Source organism: Colobus angolensis, unplaced genomic scaffold, assembly GCF_000951035.1.
Source record: "Colobus angolensis palliatus isolate OR3802 unplaced genomic scaffold, Cang.pa_1.0 Scaffold72, whole genome shotgun sequence".
NCBI classification, from domain to species: Eukaryota; Metazoa; Chordata; class Mammalia; order Primates; family Cercopithecidae; genus Colobus; species Colobus angolensis.
Genome location: NW_012120932.1, coordinates 2,408,902 through 2,429,461, shown reverse-complemented (window position 1 = coordinate 2,429,461; position 20,560 = coordinate 2,408,902). Strand labels below are relative to the sequence as shown.

The following is a 20,560-nucleotide window of genomic DNA, read 5'->3' as shown; positions in this document are numbered from 1 at the left end:
CGTCCTGATTACCGAGACGTGGTAATTACAGAGAGTGGCGGCAATTCAGGTCTGCTTTCAGATCAACATTCACTTTAAAGTGTAAACCTGTTTTATTATTTTACTGAATAAACATCATTATTGGAATGTTACTGAGGAAGAAAGTCTGTGGCTTCTCCTCCTTTTCTAAGAGCCTTTACCCTGGCCTACTGCCCCGATGACGGCCCACCTTTACATAGAGGCACTCGGGGTCAACTCAGTCATGATTCTTCTAAGGCTTTAGAAAATGCACAAGAGATTACGAGGTACCGAGGAAAACAAACAATGGATTGTTACAGTACATACATTCTGGTGGAAGTCTGTTCTTTCTAAAAGCAAGTCTCTCAGTTTTCTTTCTGCTTTCTGCCAAACTAAACAGGACTCCGTAAACATACTGACGAACTGGCCTATAGAGCAGAGCGGCCGGAGGCAGGTCCTTGTTGGCTTCATCTTCAATAGAAACAGCAATTTTGATTTCACCCTTTGCATGGAAGAAAGCAGAATAACATTGCACATTTTTCACATTGAATTTACAATACACTCACAGAAATACACTGTATTATCTCCAGTTAATGACACTGCAATTCCATTCCAAATCAACTGCTTAACAACTTGCCTAAATAAAGACGTTTAGGAAGAGTTCATTTGGCAGGCTGTGGCCAAAGCATATGCTCAAAGAATCAAAATAAAATCTGCATTATTTTATGTTTAATCCGAAACCAAGAACAAAAGAAAACCATGTAGATGTTCCAAAGTCTTTGAAACAATCCAGACAGATAACATCAGACAACAAACAGAATAGAAAAGACTGAGAACTTGCAACTTTTATTTAGAGAGTGGGGATGGTCATAGGCAATATAATTGAAAATTTTCAATGACCTACATGCAAACTAAAGAACTGAATATCCTGAAAATACAATGGTCAAATTTTCTTTGCCAAGTTCTTCCATGGCAAATTACCACCTCATGTATTAGGCTTCTGCCATAGTGTGGCAGGTGTTCAAGAAATGTGTCTCATTGCGGGTAAGGACATGCCTAGCCACTAGGGCAGAAAACAAAAGCACTCCATCTTTTTCATGTCCCAGGTCCAATACGGCAAGAACCGCATCTGACTCAAGAACGTGTTGCCAAGAGACAAATGACTGACTGTGGCCTTTGGCAGCTGAGATTGTTGCCAAAAGTCATCAGTCTCAGGGATCTTACAGCATCAAAATACATCTCAAGATATCGTGCAATAAATTTTATTTAATTATATTCAGAGCATAAAAATGCACTTATGACCTCAATGTCTGTGAAGTTCATTGATATATACGCTTTAAATAATAATTTTGAAACATTTGCTGTTTCTTTCACATAAGTTTAATTTCAGAACTGGTCTTTCCCCTTACCCTCCGTACTTTCATATCCATTAATCCAGTAGCTACATGTGTTCTAACACTCTCATCTAGGGAATATTTCTCTTAATAATATGATGCTTTGCAAATTCTCTTCATTACCATAAAGATGCATCTCACTGTAAATGTCTTAGCCTGGGCAATTAGATACCAGAGCCATTGAGATTATAGGATAAACTGAAAAAACTTAAGTAGCATTTTAAAATCTGAAAAGACAATTATCTCAACCATGTCATTTTATCAGTATTTGTCCTTGAAATTCATAAGAAATAAGAAAGTATGTTGGTACAACTTGCAACCCTCATATAGATCTAACCGACTATCCAGGCATCAGATCCAGGAGTGTGGACATATCAGGTGGCTCCTAGGGACCTTACATTTCAAACAGCCCCACGAGGAATGAGTGTTGTTTCTTAACACGTTGTTTTGAAAGATGTCTTCCCAAAACTTTGGTTCCTTAAACTTAGCAAAATGCTCTCCCCACAACAATTACTTTTCACTTACCCTTTATAATTTATGTTGAACCTGAAAAATAAAATGTTCACCTTACAACCATAATCTGAAAAGTGATACTATAAATGCACACCCATATCAAATAATAGATGAGATTTGGAGGCATTACAACTAAAAAATAAAGGATCTGAGCAAATAGTACTGGCTACATGTTTTCCATGTCCTTTAATTAACAAAAGTGAGCAGTATTTGAATTAGTCGGTTAACAGTTGAAGTCCACCTCTGGAGTATTAGCGAACAGGAGTTCATTATTGCATTTATTGACTCTATTTTACAAACCACAGATGGGTTGTAGAGAGCAGACAGAAGTCTGGTTATATATGGTCGTATAGGTACCGAGGAAAACATGTTAATAATACATGATAGTAATAAACCAATTCTGCAGGATCAATCTAGTAACTGAGGTAACTTGTTAAATTGTGGGGCTAAGATTAAAAGTGCCAACGTAAAGACTACACATCACCGAGGAAATTTAAATACACATAGATACATTTGAGACACCAAGATTAAAAAATAATTGATGCCACACTATATGTATATATTTAAGCATACATTCTATAAGACACTAATAAAGTGAAATTATGACGCTGTATAAAAAGACAGTTGCATTTTCTGACTATGCGCATGTTCACAAAATCCTGTATTCCATTTTTTGCTCTTAGCACTATTAAAACTGCACGCAATGAGGTTATGAACAAGTCAAAACACATGAAGTACTACGAGCCATTCAAAGGGGAAAACATTATTTTCTAAGCACAAATGATAAAGGAATCAGATATTGTATCTGACATCAGAATTAAACCTGACGTTACAGCACAAATATGGTGTAAGAAAATTCTGAAATTGAAATAAAAAGAAAAAAATCACAAGTCATAAAATAATGTGATGTATTATTTCATTAGAAGTATAAAAATATTTTATACTAAGTTGAAGGAAAAAAGTGAGACTTTTCACGAGTTACTTTTAAACTGTATTTACAGTTATAAACGTTCATCTTTCATTCAATGTTTAGAAAGGGGAAAGTGAACTTTGCTTCAAATAGATTAGTAAGACAGAAAAATGGTTCAAAAAAGGACAAAAGGACAAAACACCCATAGGAATGGCCACTCATCAAATAACAGAAGCCACTCCAGGGCCCCTTTGATAATACCTTCGTCAGGACATGGAAGATGTAGGGGTACATCAGCCCCTTCTTGTGCCTGTGCTCGGCCACTCTCAGCACCTCAGGTGCAACGGGGGGCAGGGGAGGTGTGGTGATGTCCATGTGGTTCCTGGTGGGCATCGACAGGAGGCACGGGATTGGCTGGACAGTGCCCATCTGGCTTCCCTTGCCTTCGGCTAGTTGGCTTCCTGAAGAGGCAGTGGACGAGCCTTCTGCCTACAGTGCAGAGAGCAGAAGGGAGGAAAACGAGTATATGTCATGTTTTCATTCATTCAAAGTATGTTAGGTGCCCGTTCACCTGCCGGATACAGAGGGGACAAAGATGAGTCCTGTCTTGGAGACACCAGATTTGATGCCACCCTAAAGACAGAAGAAACAGACAGCACCCTGATCCAGTCCCTCTCCTTGAGCAGCTTCGCACACTGAAACAGCATCAACATCTACTGTGCCACAGGACGGTGGGCCTGCTGCTCCCTGCTGTTCTGGGTCACCCTGCAGTCCCTCTGTGTTGGGAGGCAGAAGCCTCACTGTCTTGTTTGGCTCTCACTTGTCCATCATCCATGTGGTCCACTCCTGTGTTTGTTTTCTCGAGACCTTGCCTAAGATCTCTACACAAACAGGAAAACTAACACTCCAAGAGGCTGTGCAGTCTGAACACAGTTATACAACCCCAACACATAGAAATGGAATTCTAATCCAGGGCTGACTCTGTGCCACAGCTGGTACTTAAAGAACAAACAAAAACCCAAACTCAAGCATTCTCTGTAGTCATTATAAAGCCCTAACTATACACAAGCAAAAATTAAACCAAAAGCCCCCAAACCTGCTAAGCCACAGCATAATCCCATTAAAAACAAGGTCTCAGATCTACAGATAATGACATAGAAAGAGGTTCATGATACACTGTTTGGTGAAAACACCCATTCTGTAACTACTAAGCCCCCAGACGTGGAGTGTATGAACATAACAGGAAAGAGTCTGGACCCCAAATTATTACCACAGTGATGGATTGTGGCGAGGCAGTAGAACTAAGGAAAGGAAAAAGGAAGGGAGACACTTTAGCACAGCCTGAATTATCTGAATAGTTGCCCAAGAGCAATGATTATTTGTATGATAAAATTTATCAGAATAAATGTTGAAAATAAGAATTGCTTATTGATTGATTTAACGCCACCCTAAAGACCTACACATTTGGCCGGGCGCGGTGGCTCAAGCCTGTAATCCCAGCACTTTGGGAGGCCGAGACGGGCGGATCACGAGGTCAGGAGTTCGAGACCATCCTGGCTAACACGGTGAAACCCCGTCTCTACTAAAAAATACAAAAAGCTAGCCGGGCAAGGTGGCAGGCGCCTGTAGTCCCAGCTACTCAGGAGGCTGAGGCAGGAGAATGGCATAAACCCGGGAGGCGGAGCTTGCAGTGAGCTGAGATCTGGCCACTGCACTCCAGCCCAGGCGACAGAGCGAGACTCTGTCTCAAAAAAAAAAAAAAAAAAAAACTACACATTTTTCTGTTTCCAAAGTATACTCTTTATAATGGTGTGTAATTAAGTGCTTAATTTTATTCTTTAAAACACAAAGTGCCAAAATTAGTCTTAAGAAGAATAACTCATAGATAATTCGCTAGTTTTTCTATACTCTCCATTCCATAAGAATACAGATGTGAAACAACTCAAAATGCTTTGGAAGGTGCTTTGAAAATAATATGTATCCACAAAGGATTTTTGTTTCTTATTTGCAGAACAATCATTTAATAGTATGACTTCTTTAGACAAACGTCTGATATTCAGGCAACCCTGCATATTAACCACCAAAACCTTCAAGCAGGAAACCTGCTTCTTCTTGGTAATCACATGCGGCAGACGTGGCTTTGCAAATTAAAAAGGTATTTTTAGGTATCACTATTAACAGGCAGAAGTAGAAGAAAAGCGGAGAGGCAAGGCGTGGTGGCTCACGTCTGTAATCCCAGCACTTTGGGAGGCTGAGGAGGGCAGATCACTTGAGGTCAGGAGTTCAAGACCAGCCTGGCCAACATGGCAACACCCCGTCTCTACTAAAAATACAAAAATTTGCCAGGCATGGTAGTGCACGCCTATAATCTCAGCTACCAGAGAGGCTGAGCCAAGGGAATTGCTTGAACCCAGGGAGTAGAGGTTTCAGTGAGCTGAGATGGCGCCACTGCACTCCATCTCAAAAAAAAAAAAAATTTTTTTTAATAAAAACCTTTTTTAAAAAAGAAAAAGAAAAAAAGGAGGGGAAGTTAAATTTAGCATCCCCGGTGCTTTCTCAGTGAATCTTCACAAAAACCTACAACAATGTGGGCTCAGGAAGGTCCTAAGCACCTTGTCCAAGATGATGCAGTGAGCAAACAATGAGGAAATCAGCTGCCTGTCATGCAGAGAGACTAGCAGAGAGACTAGCAGGCTTGGGCGTAGCTCTGAACTCTTCCTTCCCCACTTATCCCCTTTGTAAAGGTTTACATGACCTGATTAAAAGAGAGATATTATCTTTCACTATTTGATCACTAATACAGTATGCTAATACAAAATGAGTCAGAACTCAAAAACTAAAAGGCATAGACTTTCTACCTTTGTTTGGTCTCCTGGGTCTCCTCGTGCCTGAGGCTCTGAGTGGCTTCCTGTCTTCTCCCAGCCAATCTTGTTCCCGCTGATATGGCTAAACATAAAATGAACATGATTACTGTCCAATCACTTTCACAAACCAGCTGACAATGACAAGAAGGGCCTGAGCTAAGTCTGCAGGCTCATGATAACAATACTTTTAAAATAAACACAACATCGAGAAATAACTCTATTATAGTAATATTTCTTCCTGCTTCAAAAGAGTAAGTGATAACCACATACTATGGAAAAGAAACTATTGAACGCCTAACTTAGAGGAGCCACCAGGCAGTTTAGGGATGGTCTGTGATGTGCTTAGCGCTATGGAGGATGCAGAGGAAACAAAGGCAAGCCTTGCCTTGGAGGATCTTTCCATTGTCACAGCGAGACAAAAGATCAGCATTTAATTGGCAGTTATGAGGTAGTAGAAGACTTAAATGTTATCTGGATCGAATACTACACATAATTTATAAATAAATGTAAGGCGATAATACATCACACAGGGCACTCCACCCTATTCATGTGGAGGGGGCATTAGAGCTAAAACTAGAGGTGACTCGAACTGGCAAATCTGAAAAGCAGGGAAGGTACACTCTAGGCAAAGCGAGATGGCACAAACTTGGTGGGTTCACAGAACAGGGAGTTCATGGGAACTTATTTGGAGGATGGCTTTATTTAATAAAGTAGGGAGAAAAAAAGGGGTAAGGAAAAAGTGGTGAGAAGATCACAGAGCAACTCAAATTCCAGAATAAGAGATAACCGTGCTGTTACCCATTAACAGTCTGGGAAAACAATTTCATGGGTTTAATGAGCATTTAAAAAAAATGAAACAGGACAGACCAGAATGAGTGGTGTGAATGAGCATTATTTCCTAAAGTCTTTGTTCACTTGTAGTATATGGGTTTACCATAGTCCTCAGGCAAATGTGAAAGGCACTGTCTACAGGTAGGAGAGGATATGCAGGGGCTTGAGCAGGGCCAGCAGGACGCAGCACCACACTGGAGCCTCAGTACACAGTGTGACCCTGAGGCAGGGATGGCTGTGGTGCTCCGTGCAGTCACCCTTCCACTATAAGGTTCTATGCCCTAACTACCTTCTGAAAACCAGTGTTGGCCATAGGGCATGCCAGCATGGGTCAACTGGCCTGCCTTTGTAACTGACTCACAAGACAGATGGAGAGGTTTTAAGACCAGATAATTCTCTTATCTTCCAATCAACTTCATTTTAGGTCTGTCTTTTAAAAAAGGAAAAAAAAAAAAATGCAAAAAGATTCCACAGTCACACGATGGACCCATCCAGCCAAGGATACCGCACGCACTCCATGAAAAGTTCACCCACTCTGTTCAGGTTTCCCGGTCTTCATGGAGCTTGGAGAAACCACTGCTCTGTTCAAGTTCACTACCTCATGCACAATCTCTGCCTGCAACTTAAAACTAGAGGAAACACCAGCAGCGGCTCAGATACATCAAAAACCAGTGCAGGCATCCCCAGAGTGTGGTGATCTGTCCCACTGAGAAAGCAGTCACTGAGGGCACAATGTGAGCAGACAATGGAGAAAGTATCAGGAGGCGGATGAGCATGTGCTGATAGGGAAGCAAGAGTCAGTAAGCTGGGAGATGCAGGGGGCAATAAATCACTAAATCCTGGCCTAGAAGTACATGGCAACATTGGCACAAATCTTGTTTATCTTCCATTGGATGTAAAGAACAATACACGTTCTCAAACTGTTGTTAAGCTTAAAGACTCACGTGGAATGCTTATTAACCATGCAGACCCCCAAGCGCCCATCCGTGGGGTATCTGTCCCTAGAGTGTCTGGGGCTCTTGCAGGGTAAGAGGATCTAGAGGATCATGCACCTAGGATGGTGGGGCAGGGGAGGCCGAGTGTTAGGAAAGTGCCAACCAAGGAGGGGACGCACCTCTCTACTAAAACTGGAGAGCCAACAGGTTCATGTCAGTGCCACCTGAGATCACAGAGACCCCTACACTTGCAAGCCTTAGTGTTGTTCTATGTAAATTATCAATCTAAAAATAAATGTCATAACCTGGATGCTCATATAACCTTCTAACAATCATACTGTAAAATCTAAAATTTTGCCTGAAAAGCATCTTGACAAGAAACAGTTTTTGAGAAGGCCAATATATTTCAATAGGACAAACATATTACTTTACAATTGAAAAAAAAACATTTGAATATGACAAATGCCTTGCTTCGAAGAACAGATGGATAACATTTTAGAATACTTCTACATATATTTATGTTTCATTTCACACAACTAATAATACCTTGAACTGACCCCTGGAACCACGTACGTAAACCAGACGTTTCACTGTCTCACACTGCACCGAGACGTGCTGAGACAAGTACTAGCTACGGCGAAGTAGAGCCAGTGGCCCAGGCACTGTGCAGGAAGCTGTGGTGCTCTCACAATCTCGTCCCCACCCCCACACTATCAATCTCTAATGAGAAAATGATCAAATCCAGGCTCAGAGAGAAGGAATCTACTCACAGTCACAAATAAAGCAGCTGGATTCAAACCCAGACCCTTATTTCAAACTACTGGCACCTGCTACCACGGCAGAGCCGAACCATGGCTACAGTTTCATACATATGTGAGAATGCAGCACTCAAACAACAGAAAGGGTGACTCTGGCAAGTCAGCTCGGTGGCTGGGGAAGCCCAGCACTATAGGATGGGGTATTTTCAGGCTGTCAGAGAGGTGTGCCAAGGTCTCACTTCACTAGGAACGTCTGGAGCTTCTGTACGAAAGCCTGGGAGGACAGTAAACTGTTCTAGTCACTGAATGATTTCTTTTCTCCATCTTTCAGCAGGTTGGTGAGACTAGGATGGAAATGTACTGGTGTTCTGGTGTGAATAAGAATTATTTCCTAAATGATGTTTGGTTTACACCAAGTATACCAGCGTATGGCGTGTCACTCATACTCCTGACTGTCACGGGTGTAGAGTTTCCCTTTATGGAGCAGAAAAGAAAGAGAACATTAAGTAAAAGCTGACTTCTGTGTCAACAGGAAAGAGCAAAGGCAAATAAACCAAAATGGAAGAAAATCAATCATTAAATTTAGAAAAGAAAAGATCAAATTCACAGCAGAACTATCTGGCATGTATAAATTTTTCATTTCTATCTGCTCCCCAACTCAACAGGGCTGAGAACAGACAGCCGGGAGGGTCTCTGATAGTGTAACAAAGAGGGCCTGGGCAACAGAAAGCCTCGGCCTGGTTGGAAAGATGCTCAGAGTTCTCCTGCAGGGCCTGGCCCTGCCAAGTGCTATCTCCCTACAGAAGCACCAGTATCTGGGTGCCCTGACCAGGGAAGCTACAAGAGTCACAGAGACAGACACCTAATAGGTCTAGTCTTCTCATGCCCTAGTTAAGCTAACATCACACATTCAGGTTCCTTCACATAATGGGTGAGCTTAAAACGTCAGGAACACAGAAAGCACTTTTCCATATGGCAGTCAGATGATGGCTCAAACTTCTTTCACAGCCTTGTCAGGGCTTCTCACTGTCATCAGAAGACTGTGTGACCAAGAAGTCCCAACTGGCCACGGAGCAGTCCCCTTGGACCCCGCAAGTGAGGATTCAGAGACACCTAACTGTGTCAACACATCTGTCTTAAGACCAATAGGAAATGTCTACACAGATTAGTGGATGGTTAGCACACAATGTAATGATATAGATGATGATTAATTTTTGCCAACGTATAAAATTCAGAATCACTTTTATGAGAAGATATTAGAAATGGTACCATGTGTTAAAAAGTCAAAACATAAATATAAAGCAAATATCTGTCTGGAACAAGAGTGTAACGATCTGAAAGAAAAACCCACAGCTATAGTAAAGTCATTCCCTCAGCCCCAGGACCCACGCCTCAGGATCCTGGAGCAGGGCACGATGGAATTCTCCTAGGGAAACACAAAGTTTTTTTGGAAGGGGAGTTGGAAAGGACTTAAAGGACAAGAAAAACATTCAACACCATCTTCAAGCAAAACAGGCACATCAGGTACATACTTCCTAGGATACCAAAGGGAGCCAAATAAAATTCTTTTAGTTATTTTACACTAAAAACCGAATCAGTGTTCTGGTTTTCTAGCATACTAATAGTTAATTTTTAAAAAGTAGTGACAGCTACCATTCACTGAGCTTATTCATCAGCTAATTTAATATACAAACAACACAGCAAACCTGCCACACACATCTAAATGCTCTGAGGTCCTGCGAGCTTCAAGTCACAACGCCACCGAGAAATACCAACCAAGCGACTCTGAGCAAACCGCTTCCTGCCAACAGCTCGGTCTCAGTGCTGCTCACGGAGCACGCTAACACCAAACAGCCTGCCTTCCTGTGGTACATCTTTCACAGTCCAGATTTGGTCCAGGGAGTACAAGTCATTAGCAAAACTTAACAGGGGAGGGGAACACAAGACTTATGCAAGAGATGCTTCCATAACACCACATGTCAAAATAAATAATAAATGTGGAGATGTCCTGTTCCACAGGGCTTTCTCTACTAAGATACATATATAAATTCTCAAGAAAATGAAACACATTTATACAAATAAGGACACAAGGTGGGAAAAAACTCAGTCAGTCTTCTCTCTGAATGAGGACTTTTACATATCTATTTTAAAATGTCAGTAATTTTATGCAAAAATATTAAAGTAACAAAGTGGACATATATAGATCTTATTAAATATTAGGTATTAAGTACATATGCATATTAATATTTACATGCACAAATAAGAATACATAGTTACATAAGTATATTAAGTATAAAAGATGGAAGAAAAGGAAAAAGGGCAAGTTACTCTCCCTAAGATAGACCTAGTTATTGTAAAAATCTTATTTTAGCAGATGCAGAGGAAAATAAGGTGCTTGAATATTCACCAATCTTTCAAACATAATTACCTCTCTAGAAGTAAGATCATGAGGAATTCTCTATACTGTATTTTCCAGTGTTTGAATTCTATATAACTTTGTATCAAGATGATAATTAGAAAAAAGGTATAAAACAAAGAATTAAAAATTGTAATACATCAACCTCAGATTTGATTCAGATTCTGCAAGTCCAAATGAATCTACGAAAGTAACATAAAATAAACACCTCCACAAGGATTCAATTGTAACTTGTTTTGTTTCGTTTTGCTTTGTTTTTTACACAGGATCTCACTCCGTTGCCCAGGATGGAGTGCAGTGGCACAATCTCGGCTCATTGCAACCTCCACATCCCAAGTTCAAGCAATTCTCCTACGTCAGCCTCCCAAGTAGCTGGGACTGTAAGCACACACCACCACAGCCAGCTAATTTTTGTATTTTTTGGTAGAGAAAGGGTTTCACCATGTTGGTCTTGAACTTCTGACCTCAAGTGATTCGCCTACCTCAGCTTCCCAAAGTGCTGAAATTACAGGCATAAGCCATTGCACCCAGCCTCAGCTTTAATTCTTAATTCAACTGAAACAAGATTACAAACATCTGACAGGCACCAGGAAGGGAAAAAAGACAAGAATGTCACCTTAATTTTTAAAATTTAAACAAGAATAAAGCAAGTTTATGCTGGTACTGCACTACTGCTCTAACAAAGGAACTGGCAGAGACGTTACTTAGAAAGCCACACATTTCATTCCTTTTCTTTCTTTCCTTTTTAAGAGACAGGGACTCATTCTGTTGCCCGGCCGGACTGCAGTGGTGCCATCATGGCTCACTACAGCCTCCAAATTCTGGGCTCAAGTGATCCTGCTGTCTTAGCCACCCAGGTTGCTGGACCCACAGGCACATGCCACCATGTCAGGCTCATTTTTAAATTTTATGTTGCCCAGGCTGGCTTCACGTAATGCCCCAGCCTCAGCCTCTCAAAGTGTGCGGATTAAAGCATGAGCCACCATACGTGGCCCCTTTTTCTTATTTTATTGCCAAACTCTTTTAGGCCTAGAATAACTGCCAGTTCTGATAACTACCCAAGCACCAGCCTATTTTCTTTCAAGGAACATGCTAGAAAGAGAGTGTTGTGTCTCTTCAAAGTAGCTAATCAAACTCAGAACTGAGCTCCTAACAGGTTCACCTTCAATTTTGTTGGAAAAATACGTCAGGCAGGCACAGCTATGTGGCAAGAAGTCTTCTCATATTCTAAGAACTCCTCCTCTAACAGATTTTTCCAAAAATTCTAAAGAGAAATTTACATTTCAAAAGAGTAACACAGCCCATGACTTCCATTCCAACAGCACAGGAGAACTGTACGGTACAAAGACACTGAACAACTCACCCAACTAAAGAAACTAAAACACTGAATAAGATATTAAAGAAATACAACAAAAAGAAGAGATAAAGCTCAGAGCTGCCAAGCGCACCCAGATGAAGACTGCCCTACTGCCCCTGAGGACTGGCTGAGAGCATTTCCCGATCTGCTGCCATCTGTGTGGATGCCTCCCCATGAACTTGGGGTTATAAAAGCAGATTCTCTGTAGTATGTATAAGGCTCCTGCGCAATGAACCCTGATGACAGCATGGGGTCTGTTCCACCAATGTTGCTGCCATGCACACCCCACAGCCACCTTCCTACAGGCACAGAGCAAATCTCCACAAAGAGCACCCGAACCCACACAGCTCTCAGACGTCCACAAGTCATGACAACATCCAGCAACGCTCAGTGGCGACAGCCAGGACCCAATAACTCCGTCCATAACCCTTCACCACATTTTATCTTCAGAAATAAATGTTTGACAATTTTATAAGCTTTTGTGAGAGGTATCTTATGTTCTAAGTTATAGAACTTTGATATTCTTACTGAGGGTGAACAACTTTTTATGTTTATCGATGGCTGCTTCCTCTGTGAATTCCATGCTTATACCTTTAAGAGCTGAGCTCTCACTACATTGCCCAGGAGAGAGTGCACTGGCCATTCACAAGTATGATCATAGCTCACTGCAGCCTCGACCTCCTGGGCTCAAGTGATCCTCCCGCCTCAGCCTCCTGAGTAGCTGGGACTACAGGTGTACAGTACCATACTCAGCACATTTGTATCTTTTTCCATTTAAAACAGTTGCCGTCGGCTGCACACAGTGGCTCGTGCCTGTAATCCCAGCACTTTCAGAGGCAGAGGTAGGAGGATGGCTTCAGGCCAGGAGTTTGAAACCAGTCTGGGCAATACAGCAAGACCCCATAACTATAAATAATACAGGTTAGCTGGGCATGGCGGAACATGTCTCTCATCTCGGGGGAACATGCTGAGGTGTGAGGATCACCTGAGCCCAGGAGCTTGAGGCTGCAGTGAGCTATGATGTCACTGCACTCCAGCCTGGGTGAAACAGCAAGACCCTGTCCCTAAAACAGTCATAATAATCATAATAATTTTAGAAAAGCACTTACCTGTTGAATTCATAGGAAGCTTTTTTCTTTTTTTGTTGTCTTTTTCTGTAACAATCCCCATCGCCCATCACTACCACCCTTTAAAAGAGTGCCACTGATTTATTGTTGGGGAAACTAGGCCGTTTATTGTGCAGGGTGTCCCACATTATTCCTTCCTTGTGGTATCACTGAACGTACACTACAGAGACAGGAGAAGTTAGGGCTGGACAATGAGAGGCAGAGCGTAGCAGGTGGGGGCACATCTTGCTACAAATCTACAAGGCCAATCGCCTCTGTTATTTTATAGTCCAGAAATTATAAATGTTTCTAGCCAGGCCCAGTGGGTCCCGCCTATAATCCCAGCACCTTGGGAGGCCGAGGCGGGTGGATCACCTGAGGTCAGGAGTTTGAGAACAGCCTGGCCAACATGGTGAAACCTCGTCTCTAGTGAAAATACAGAAAAATTAGCTGGGTGTGGTAGTGGGCAACTGTAATCCTAGCTACTCGGGAGGCTGAGGCAGCAGAATCGCTTGAACCCGGGAGGCAGAGGTTGCAGTTAGCCGAGATCATGCCATTGCACTCCAGCCTGGCCAACAAGAGCAAAATTCCATCTCAAAAAAATTTTAAAATATATACATACATATAAACATTTCTACCATCAATTCATGTTAAGACCAGAGTTCTGGAGTTCAACTGTTTCCACTAGCTGAATGGTCTGACTGTCTGGAGACTCAATGTCTCGACGGTAAATGGCATCAAGGTGGGAGTAAACTCACCTCCAAAAAAACACCAGGGTCTCTCCAGTCTAAGGTCATGCTAAGCTCACTCTGGATCAGCAGTGTCCAATCTTTTGGCATCCCTGGGCCACATTAGAAGAAGAAGAATTGTCTTGGGCCCCACATAAAATAGACTAACGATAGCTAATGAGCTTTAAAAAAAAAAAAAAAAATCAGAAAAAAAATCTCATCATGTTTTAAGAAAGTTGATGAATTTGTGTTGGGACGCCATCCTGGGCTGCACGCGGCCCGCGGGCCACGGGATAACAAGCTTGCCCTAGACATTTCCCGTGGCACTCAGAACACACCCAGCTGTGCACGGCCCGGCCCTGCTGGTCCATCAGCTGGTTTGTTTCTTTCTCCCAGTCTTCCCGCCCCCCCTTTGCTCTAGCGCTCCCAGTTCCCCACTCCTCACTCTCGGCATGTCTTCTTCATGCACTCGTCAGGGCTTCTATGTTCACTGCTTACATACTGTCCTCTAGAATGCAAGCTCTGCACACAGACCTCATCACTCCTATCCTCTGCCCTGTTCACTGGTAAATAAATGCCTAAGTATTTCTTACCTAAGAGAATGAATAATTTCCATTCCCTTAGGACCATCCTGAAAGAGCAACATAGGTCCCGGGGTCCTCATTCAATTCTAAACCAAAGGTTAAAAAAGTAGTGACTTTTTTTTGGTAAACTATGAAAGCAATTCTTCGTTCTCTTATGCACAGCCTAAGGGGCACATTACACACTGCAGATACAACCAATTCAACACACTAGAACCCTTGCTGAAAATCATGAACACTGTCCCTACTTGGCAGACGCGTCACACCCCTTTCCCTGCCAGCAGCAAAGGATGATGCCCGTGATCAAGGGTTTGACCCCAAGTTGAATGCTAGTTTCTGACCCCAAAGCCTTCAGAAACAAGCACCCTTGTCTCCTCTGCCTTCGTTCATCTCAACTCTAACATGTCTGTCTCTTCCTTATTATAATAAAAGTAGAAACAGATTCAAAGAAATTAACTCACTCCTAAGTCACACAGCTTGAATCCAATCTTTTGATTACAGGGTGTACCCTGCATTCTTCATGGCACTTCATACCACAAGGATGGGAAAAACACAAGACTCTGACCAGGTCAAATTCCAGTGGCAGAAACAAGATGCATCTCCAGAAAACAGTAAAGATGCCATACTGGGGATAAAGACAAAAAGCACTGCAAGAGGTCAGAGGGAGGCCAGATGCCCAAGCTCCACAAAGCTGACCAGAACCTTTACAGACAGGTAGGAGGGTATGTACACAGCAAAGACAGGACATGCTCAGGCAGTCCTAATCACTCCAAGTTCAGCTCACCCTAACAAAGACAACTTGCCAAATTAGATGGGCAACTCACATTCTTCTCAATCCCTCCCCACCGGAGGAACAAGCGCCTCAACTGAGATATGCTCCAGTCACCACCTACGTCCCCAAGTCAGCACCCTGACCTGGTTTCCACATCTCCATCACTAGCACTGAACTCTTGTTGGGGTTATAAAGCTTACTGCTTTTGCTTTTTGTCTTATTTCTCACCCATGTTTCAGAATTTAGAAAGAACATTTCTTACTAAAACAAAAACTGTATTTAACAGACACTTGGACCTTGCTGATATGAGTCACATTTTAAAACAAACTGCACATGCCTTAGAATTCTGGTGCGCAAAGGCTTCTGAGACCATCTACCAGTTGTTCTCAAACTTCAGTGTGCTAAAGACTGACTGAGGTGTTTATGTAAAATGCAAATTTGGGGGCCCCAACCAGAGATTCTGATTCAATGGGTACTCAATATATTATCTTGCTAGAGGTTAATTTAAAAGTTTGAATATTCAACTGCAACTCTTTACTTCATTTTAGAGTCTTGGCATTGCATATACGGCAAATAAACATTTATTAATTTTATACTTCTCTGCACATTTAGCAAATCAACATTTATTAATGTTTTCTTTGTTTGTTTGTTTGTTTTTTTGAGACGGAGTCTCGCTCTGTCGCCCAGGCTGGAGTGCAGTGGCCGGATCTCAGCTCACTGCAAGCTCCGTCTCCCGGGTTCACGCCATTCTCCTGCCTCAGCCTCCCGAGTAGCTGGGACTACAGGCGCCCGCCATCTCGCCCAGCTAGTTTTTTGTATTTTAGTAGAGACGGGGTCTCACCGTGTTAGCCAGGATGGTCTCGATCTCCTGACCTTGTGATCCGCCCGTCTCGGCCTCCCAAAGTGCTGGGCTGACAGGCTTGAGCCACCGCGCCCGGCCGCAAATCAACATTTATTAATGTTATACTTCTCTGCTATTAACAGGGTGTGCGTCCCTGGATGGCAGAGAGCCCTTCAATAACCTCTGCCCTGGATTATCAGACATTCATTCCCATTTTACAGATGGAGAGAGGACAGAGAAGAAAGATCACCTGCTTCAGGTGACACTCCAGGTAAGAACTGGCATGGAAACTGACAACCACGTCTCTTACATTTCTTACATAAGAAATAGATGTAACATCAACCAGTCCTGGTTATCTACTCTGTAGAGTTCACACTAAGGCAAAGGAGACATTGACTTAAAGGAAAGACATTTTCTGTTTCTGTTTTTTTGTTATAAACATAAGACAGTTTAAAGGAAAGGGGGAGTGCAAATTTAAGATTTCCTCGATCAAATTTTAACCAACTATGTATTTGTGAACTCATTTACTCAGGGACACACAGTGTTTAAAATACTCCTCTAAGGAAACAATTCCAGCCCGGGTCTAGGAAGCTTTCTAGGGTTTTGCTTGGACAAACCGTGTTATTTCAAAAGTGTCCCCTGACCTGCTGAGTTTAGGAGAAGGAGAGGAAATTCAGAGCTCCCTTGATCCAGGAGAAGGAGATCAATGTTTCGGGGGTCGGCAGGGGGCTGCTGTGGTGGGCGTGAGTGGCACCACACCGGACAAATGTCCCCATGTTTGCGGCATCACACAAACCAGTTCTTGTCAAATTCCTCCCCAGAAAGGTTCCTGTGGCTCCAGGCCATGGGGCTGGGATGGTGCAGGTTTTAAATCATGGAAACTTCAAAGAACATACCTACTCTTCCTCTCTCCTCTCTGTCCAAGGAGCCCCTGTCTGAGTACAGACTGACCATCACCCTCCTGCAACCAACTACATCTTTGAGCACAACACCAGCTGGGCTGGCAGGCCAGAAGGCAGCTTCCCCAGGTCACTACCCGCCAGGAAGCACCCCGCGACCCGCGCACCACTCACTTTGTCGCCCCTCCGCTGCCCTCGTCGTTGTCGGAAGATGACGATGTAGAAGAGCCGGGGAAGTAGGCGGAATCCACGTGGTTGGGGCTGCTGCTCTGGGCCGGGTTGATGGGCGAGGACCGCTCATACAGCGGCGTGTGCTTCCCTTCGTGAGGAATGTTGCTGTAGCTGTTCTGCTCCGGCAGATTCTTCCCGCTCGTGTCCAACGTGAGAGGTGCTGGCTCAGAGAGGCTGTAGGGGTATGGACCCTGGCCCGGGGCGCCCCCTGGGCTGGGCACCTGTGGGGCCTGAAGCGAAGGGCACAGGTCACGCGCACGTGGCCAGCAGGACCCGACTCAGGCCCAGGCCGACGTTTCCTGGCTCATTTTTATTTCAACAAACACTGGCATCTATTTCACACATCAATTCAAGAGCTTAGGAACTTATTTTGGCATTCACTGAAATTCAACGCACACACCGTGTCTGAGACCGGCCACCCCACCCAGCGCAGGGAAGGCCTTACCACGGGCTTTGCTTGCAGAGAGGTCTGCGGAATGTTGAGCATCTGAGGAGGAACATGCGGCGGCACCATCCCAGGCATTCCAAACGGACCGGGTCTGGCTGCTTCACCAACACAGAAAGAAAAGAGTCACACAGCTGTGAACAGAAGGCGTTTCCCAGGGCATCCTGGCGGCCAGCCCATGGCGCCAGGGATCTCACCCTCACCTGGCTCAGACGTCGACACCACCATGGGTCCCACTTCTCAGAAATCATTACAAATTGCCATTTCACAGTAAGGACAACTTAATTTTATGATGCTCGATTTGATGGACTGGGGCTGGGATTCTAACTTTCCAGATCTCTCGGTGAACTTGCCGTAGTGGTTCTGCTCTCGTGCACTTCCTGAGGGCCTCGGCTGTCCCACTGCCTGCAACTTGGTGAGGATTCTCTGTAACTCAGTCTCCCTGCTCAGGGCTGCTCCTAGCCTGAGGTCTCCATAAAACCAGAAGCCCTGGCAGGCATGAAAGGAACAAAGTCGGACCGAACAGTTTCCTTTACCTTGACAAAGGTAATCGTTTTTGTTTTTGATTTTTGGCCATTACATCCTAAAACCGTCCTTGAAAGCACAAACTTTCCTTCAATGGTACATTGCAACTACCATTATATTCTTGAGTTTTTAAATGTTAAAGGAATTGTTTTTCATTGTTCAGCAATTAGGTTACACATTTTAACACATATACAGCATGAGTAATTTGGGATTCTGTGTTCTCTTAAAACATAATTTCATAAACCTGCCTGATGTGTGCTGGCATGTGCTAGTCATCATTCCCACGCTATGTTGCAAACTGAAGAAATCTGTTAGGGGACTGAAAGCACATAGAGGAATGGCTGAAGCAGGACAGCAGGACGAGGAGCCGGGCCAGCCCGAAGCTGGGACAGAAGGCAGGGGCTGGACGCCTCCACACTCAACACCTGGCCTCACAGAGTCTAAGGACAAGAAGAGATCTCAGGGTCCACGTCAGCCAACAGAAGTGAATGAGCGAGTAGATGGTGCCCACAAAGGGCTGTTCCAGAGACGGCACAAGACCTGCAGTAACAAGGACCAACTGGGGCCCAGATGTCAACAGCACTTCCGAACACCACCATCAGGAAACGCGAGGGCACGGGAAACACGAGGACACGGGAAATGCGAGGACGCGGGAAACGCGAGGACACGGGAAACGCGAGGACGCGGGACGCAGACCCCAGGAGCTGCACTCCCTCTCGGAACACTTAGTTGCTGAGTGTCTACGTTGTGTCAGGCTGAGGACTGGGCTGGGATGAAAGGAGCCCCGAGGCGGTGTCAGACGCGCTGCTGAAGACGCAGAGAAAATAGAAAACCTGTGTGAGATGCAGCAGATCCGCCAGGGGCTTGCACGGCTGCACCATCTCTTCCTTGGGCTTGTTTTAAATGTGGAAGAAAACTAAGCCTAAAGCTTCCCGACTCCAATTTCCCTCTTTAAGCAGTAGATCTGCTTCTATAACCTCTTCATTTGAACACCAGGTGATATGGTTAGGCTTCACGTCCCCCCTCAAATCTCATCTTCAATTATAATCCCCACAATCCCCAGGTGTCTAGGCAGAGACCAGGTGACACAGGGGCAGTTTCGCCCATGCGCTTCTAATGATAGTGAGTGAGTTCTCACCAGATCTGATGGTTTTATAAGGGGCTCTCCCCCCTTCACTCGGCACTTCTTACAGCTGCCTTGTGAAGACGGTGCCTTACTTCCCCTTCAACTTCGCCATGATGCTAAGTTTCCTGAGGCCTCCCCAGCCATGCTGAACTGTGAGTCAACTAAACCTCCTTTCTTTATAAATTACCCAGTCTCGGGCAGTTCTTTATAGCAGTATGAAATCAGAAGAAAACACCAGGCAAAGGGAACACAACCCACAAACCACCACCTCTTACACTGCCTACTGCCAACACAGGTAAGGACAGAAACAGTCCCCAAACCTTCACTCCCGTTCTCTGGAAAGCTAACGTCCATGGCGGCATTCGCATGAGGCTCCCTAAGCCAATACTGGTGTGGTGAGACCAGGAGAGCAAACGCTGTCCTTGGTCCGGCCTCCTGAGAGCCAAGCATGGCCAACCGACGCTGGGAGTGAAGCACAGATCATTGCTGACTCCCCCCAGAGAACAACTAGGACCCTTACAGACTAGAATTTGTCTGAAGTTCCTGCCTTCCAAGGGCCCTCAGCCTGTAAGCTCTAAAACGCCACAGCCCTTTGATCCTGGCTCGCACCAAGAAAAAACCTTGGCAGAGGTTTTTTCTGCCAAGTTTGCCAAGTTTGGCAAACCTTTGTACCAAACAAAGACAATTGCAGTATAAGAAGCTAGGAATAATGAGACTGGCATGTGTGTAGTCACAGATACCTCACACTTGCACGCAACACGCACACAGACACACGCGCACACAACACATTCCTAACTGACCAGTAAGTCCACAGGTCCATGCCTCTAAGGGATATGCATGCATGATTAAGTGCTCACTCACACACAAGTGTGGATACACACAGGAGTGCACACAAACACACCCCACACACGCATGCATGGCACATACACACACGCATGGCACAGACAATACAAGGAGCTGTTCCTAAAACAGTATGTTCGCTAGATCTGCACCTCCACGTGTGCAATCAAAGTCGCTATTAAAAAACTGTTCACAGGTGATTCGGACAGGCAGGTTTGGCCCAAAGAATATTATAAAATCTATTCAAGCTCTGACAGTATAATTTAAATCAATGTAAAATGTCTAGTGTATAATGTCTTGTGGCTGACCTCACATACCTAACTTTGGAATAATACAAATGAAAGGCTAGACTCATGTAGCACCCATATATTCAAGTGAAGATGATCGTTTTTGTTTTTGATTTTTGGCCATTACATCCTAAAACCGTCCTTGAAAGCACAAACTTTCCTTCAAAGCAAACAAACAAACTACATTACAGCATAAAACCAAAG

General features: G+C 43.9%; 1 protein-coding gene across 1 annotated transcript in view; it reads right to left on the bottom strand.

The window, feature by feature from the left end:
* Positions 1-20,560, bottom strand: part of FAM120A (family with sequence similarity 120A) — a gene marked incomplete at its 5' end in the record, with an annotated part of 122,671 nt that overhangs the window by 33,316 nt on the left and 68,795 nt on the right. Inside the window, 7 exon segments of the mRNA XM_011927528.1 lie at positions 325-499; positions 3,076-3,303; positions 5,673-5,760; positions 17,077-17,363; positions 17,579-17,693; positions 17,907-18,067; positions 18,664-18,816. Of these exon segments, the coding sequence (XP_011782918.1) occupies positions 325-499; positions 3,076-3,303; positions 5,673-5,760; positions 17,077-17,363; positions 17,579-17,693; positions 17,907-18,067; positions 18,664-18,816 (1,207 nt within the window).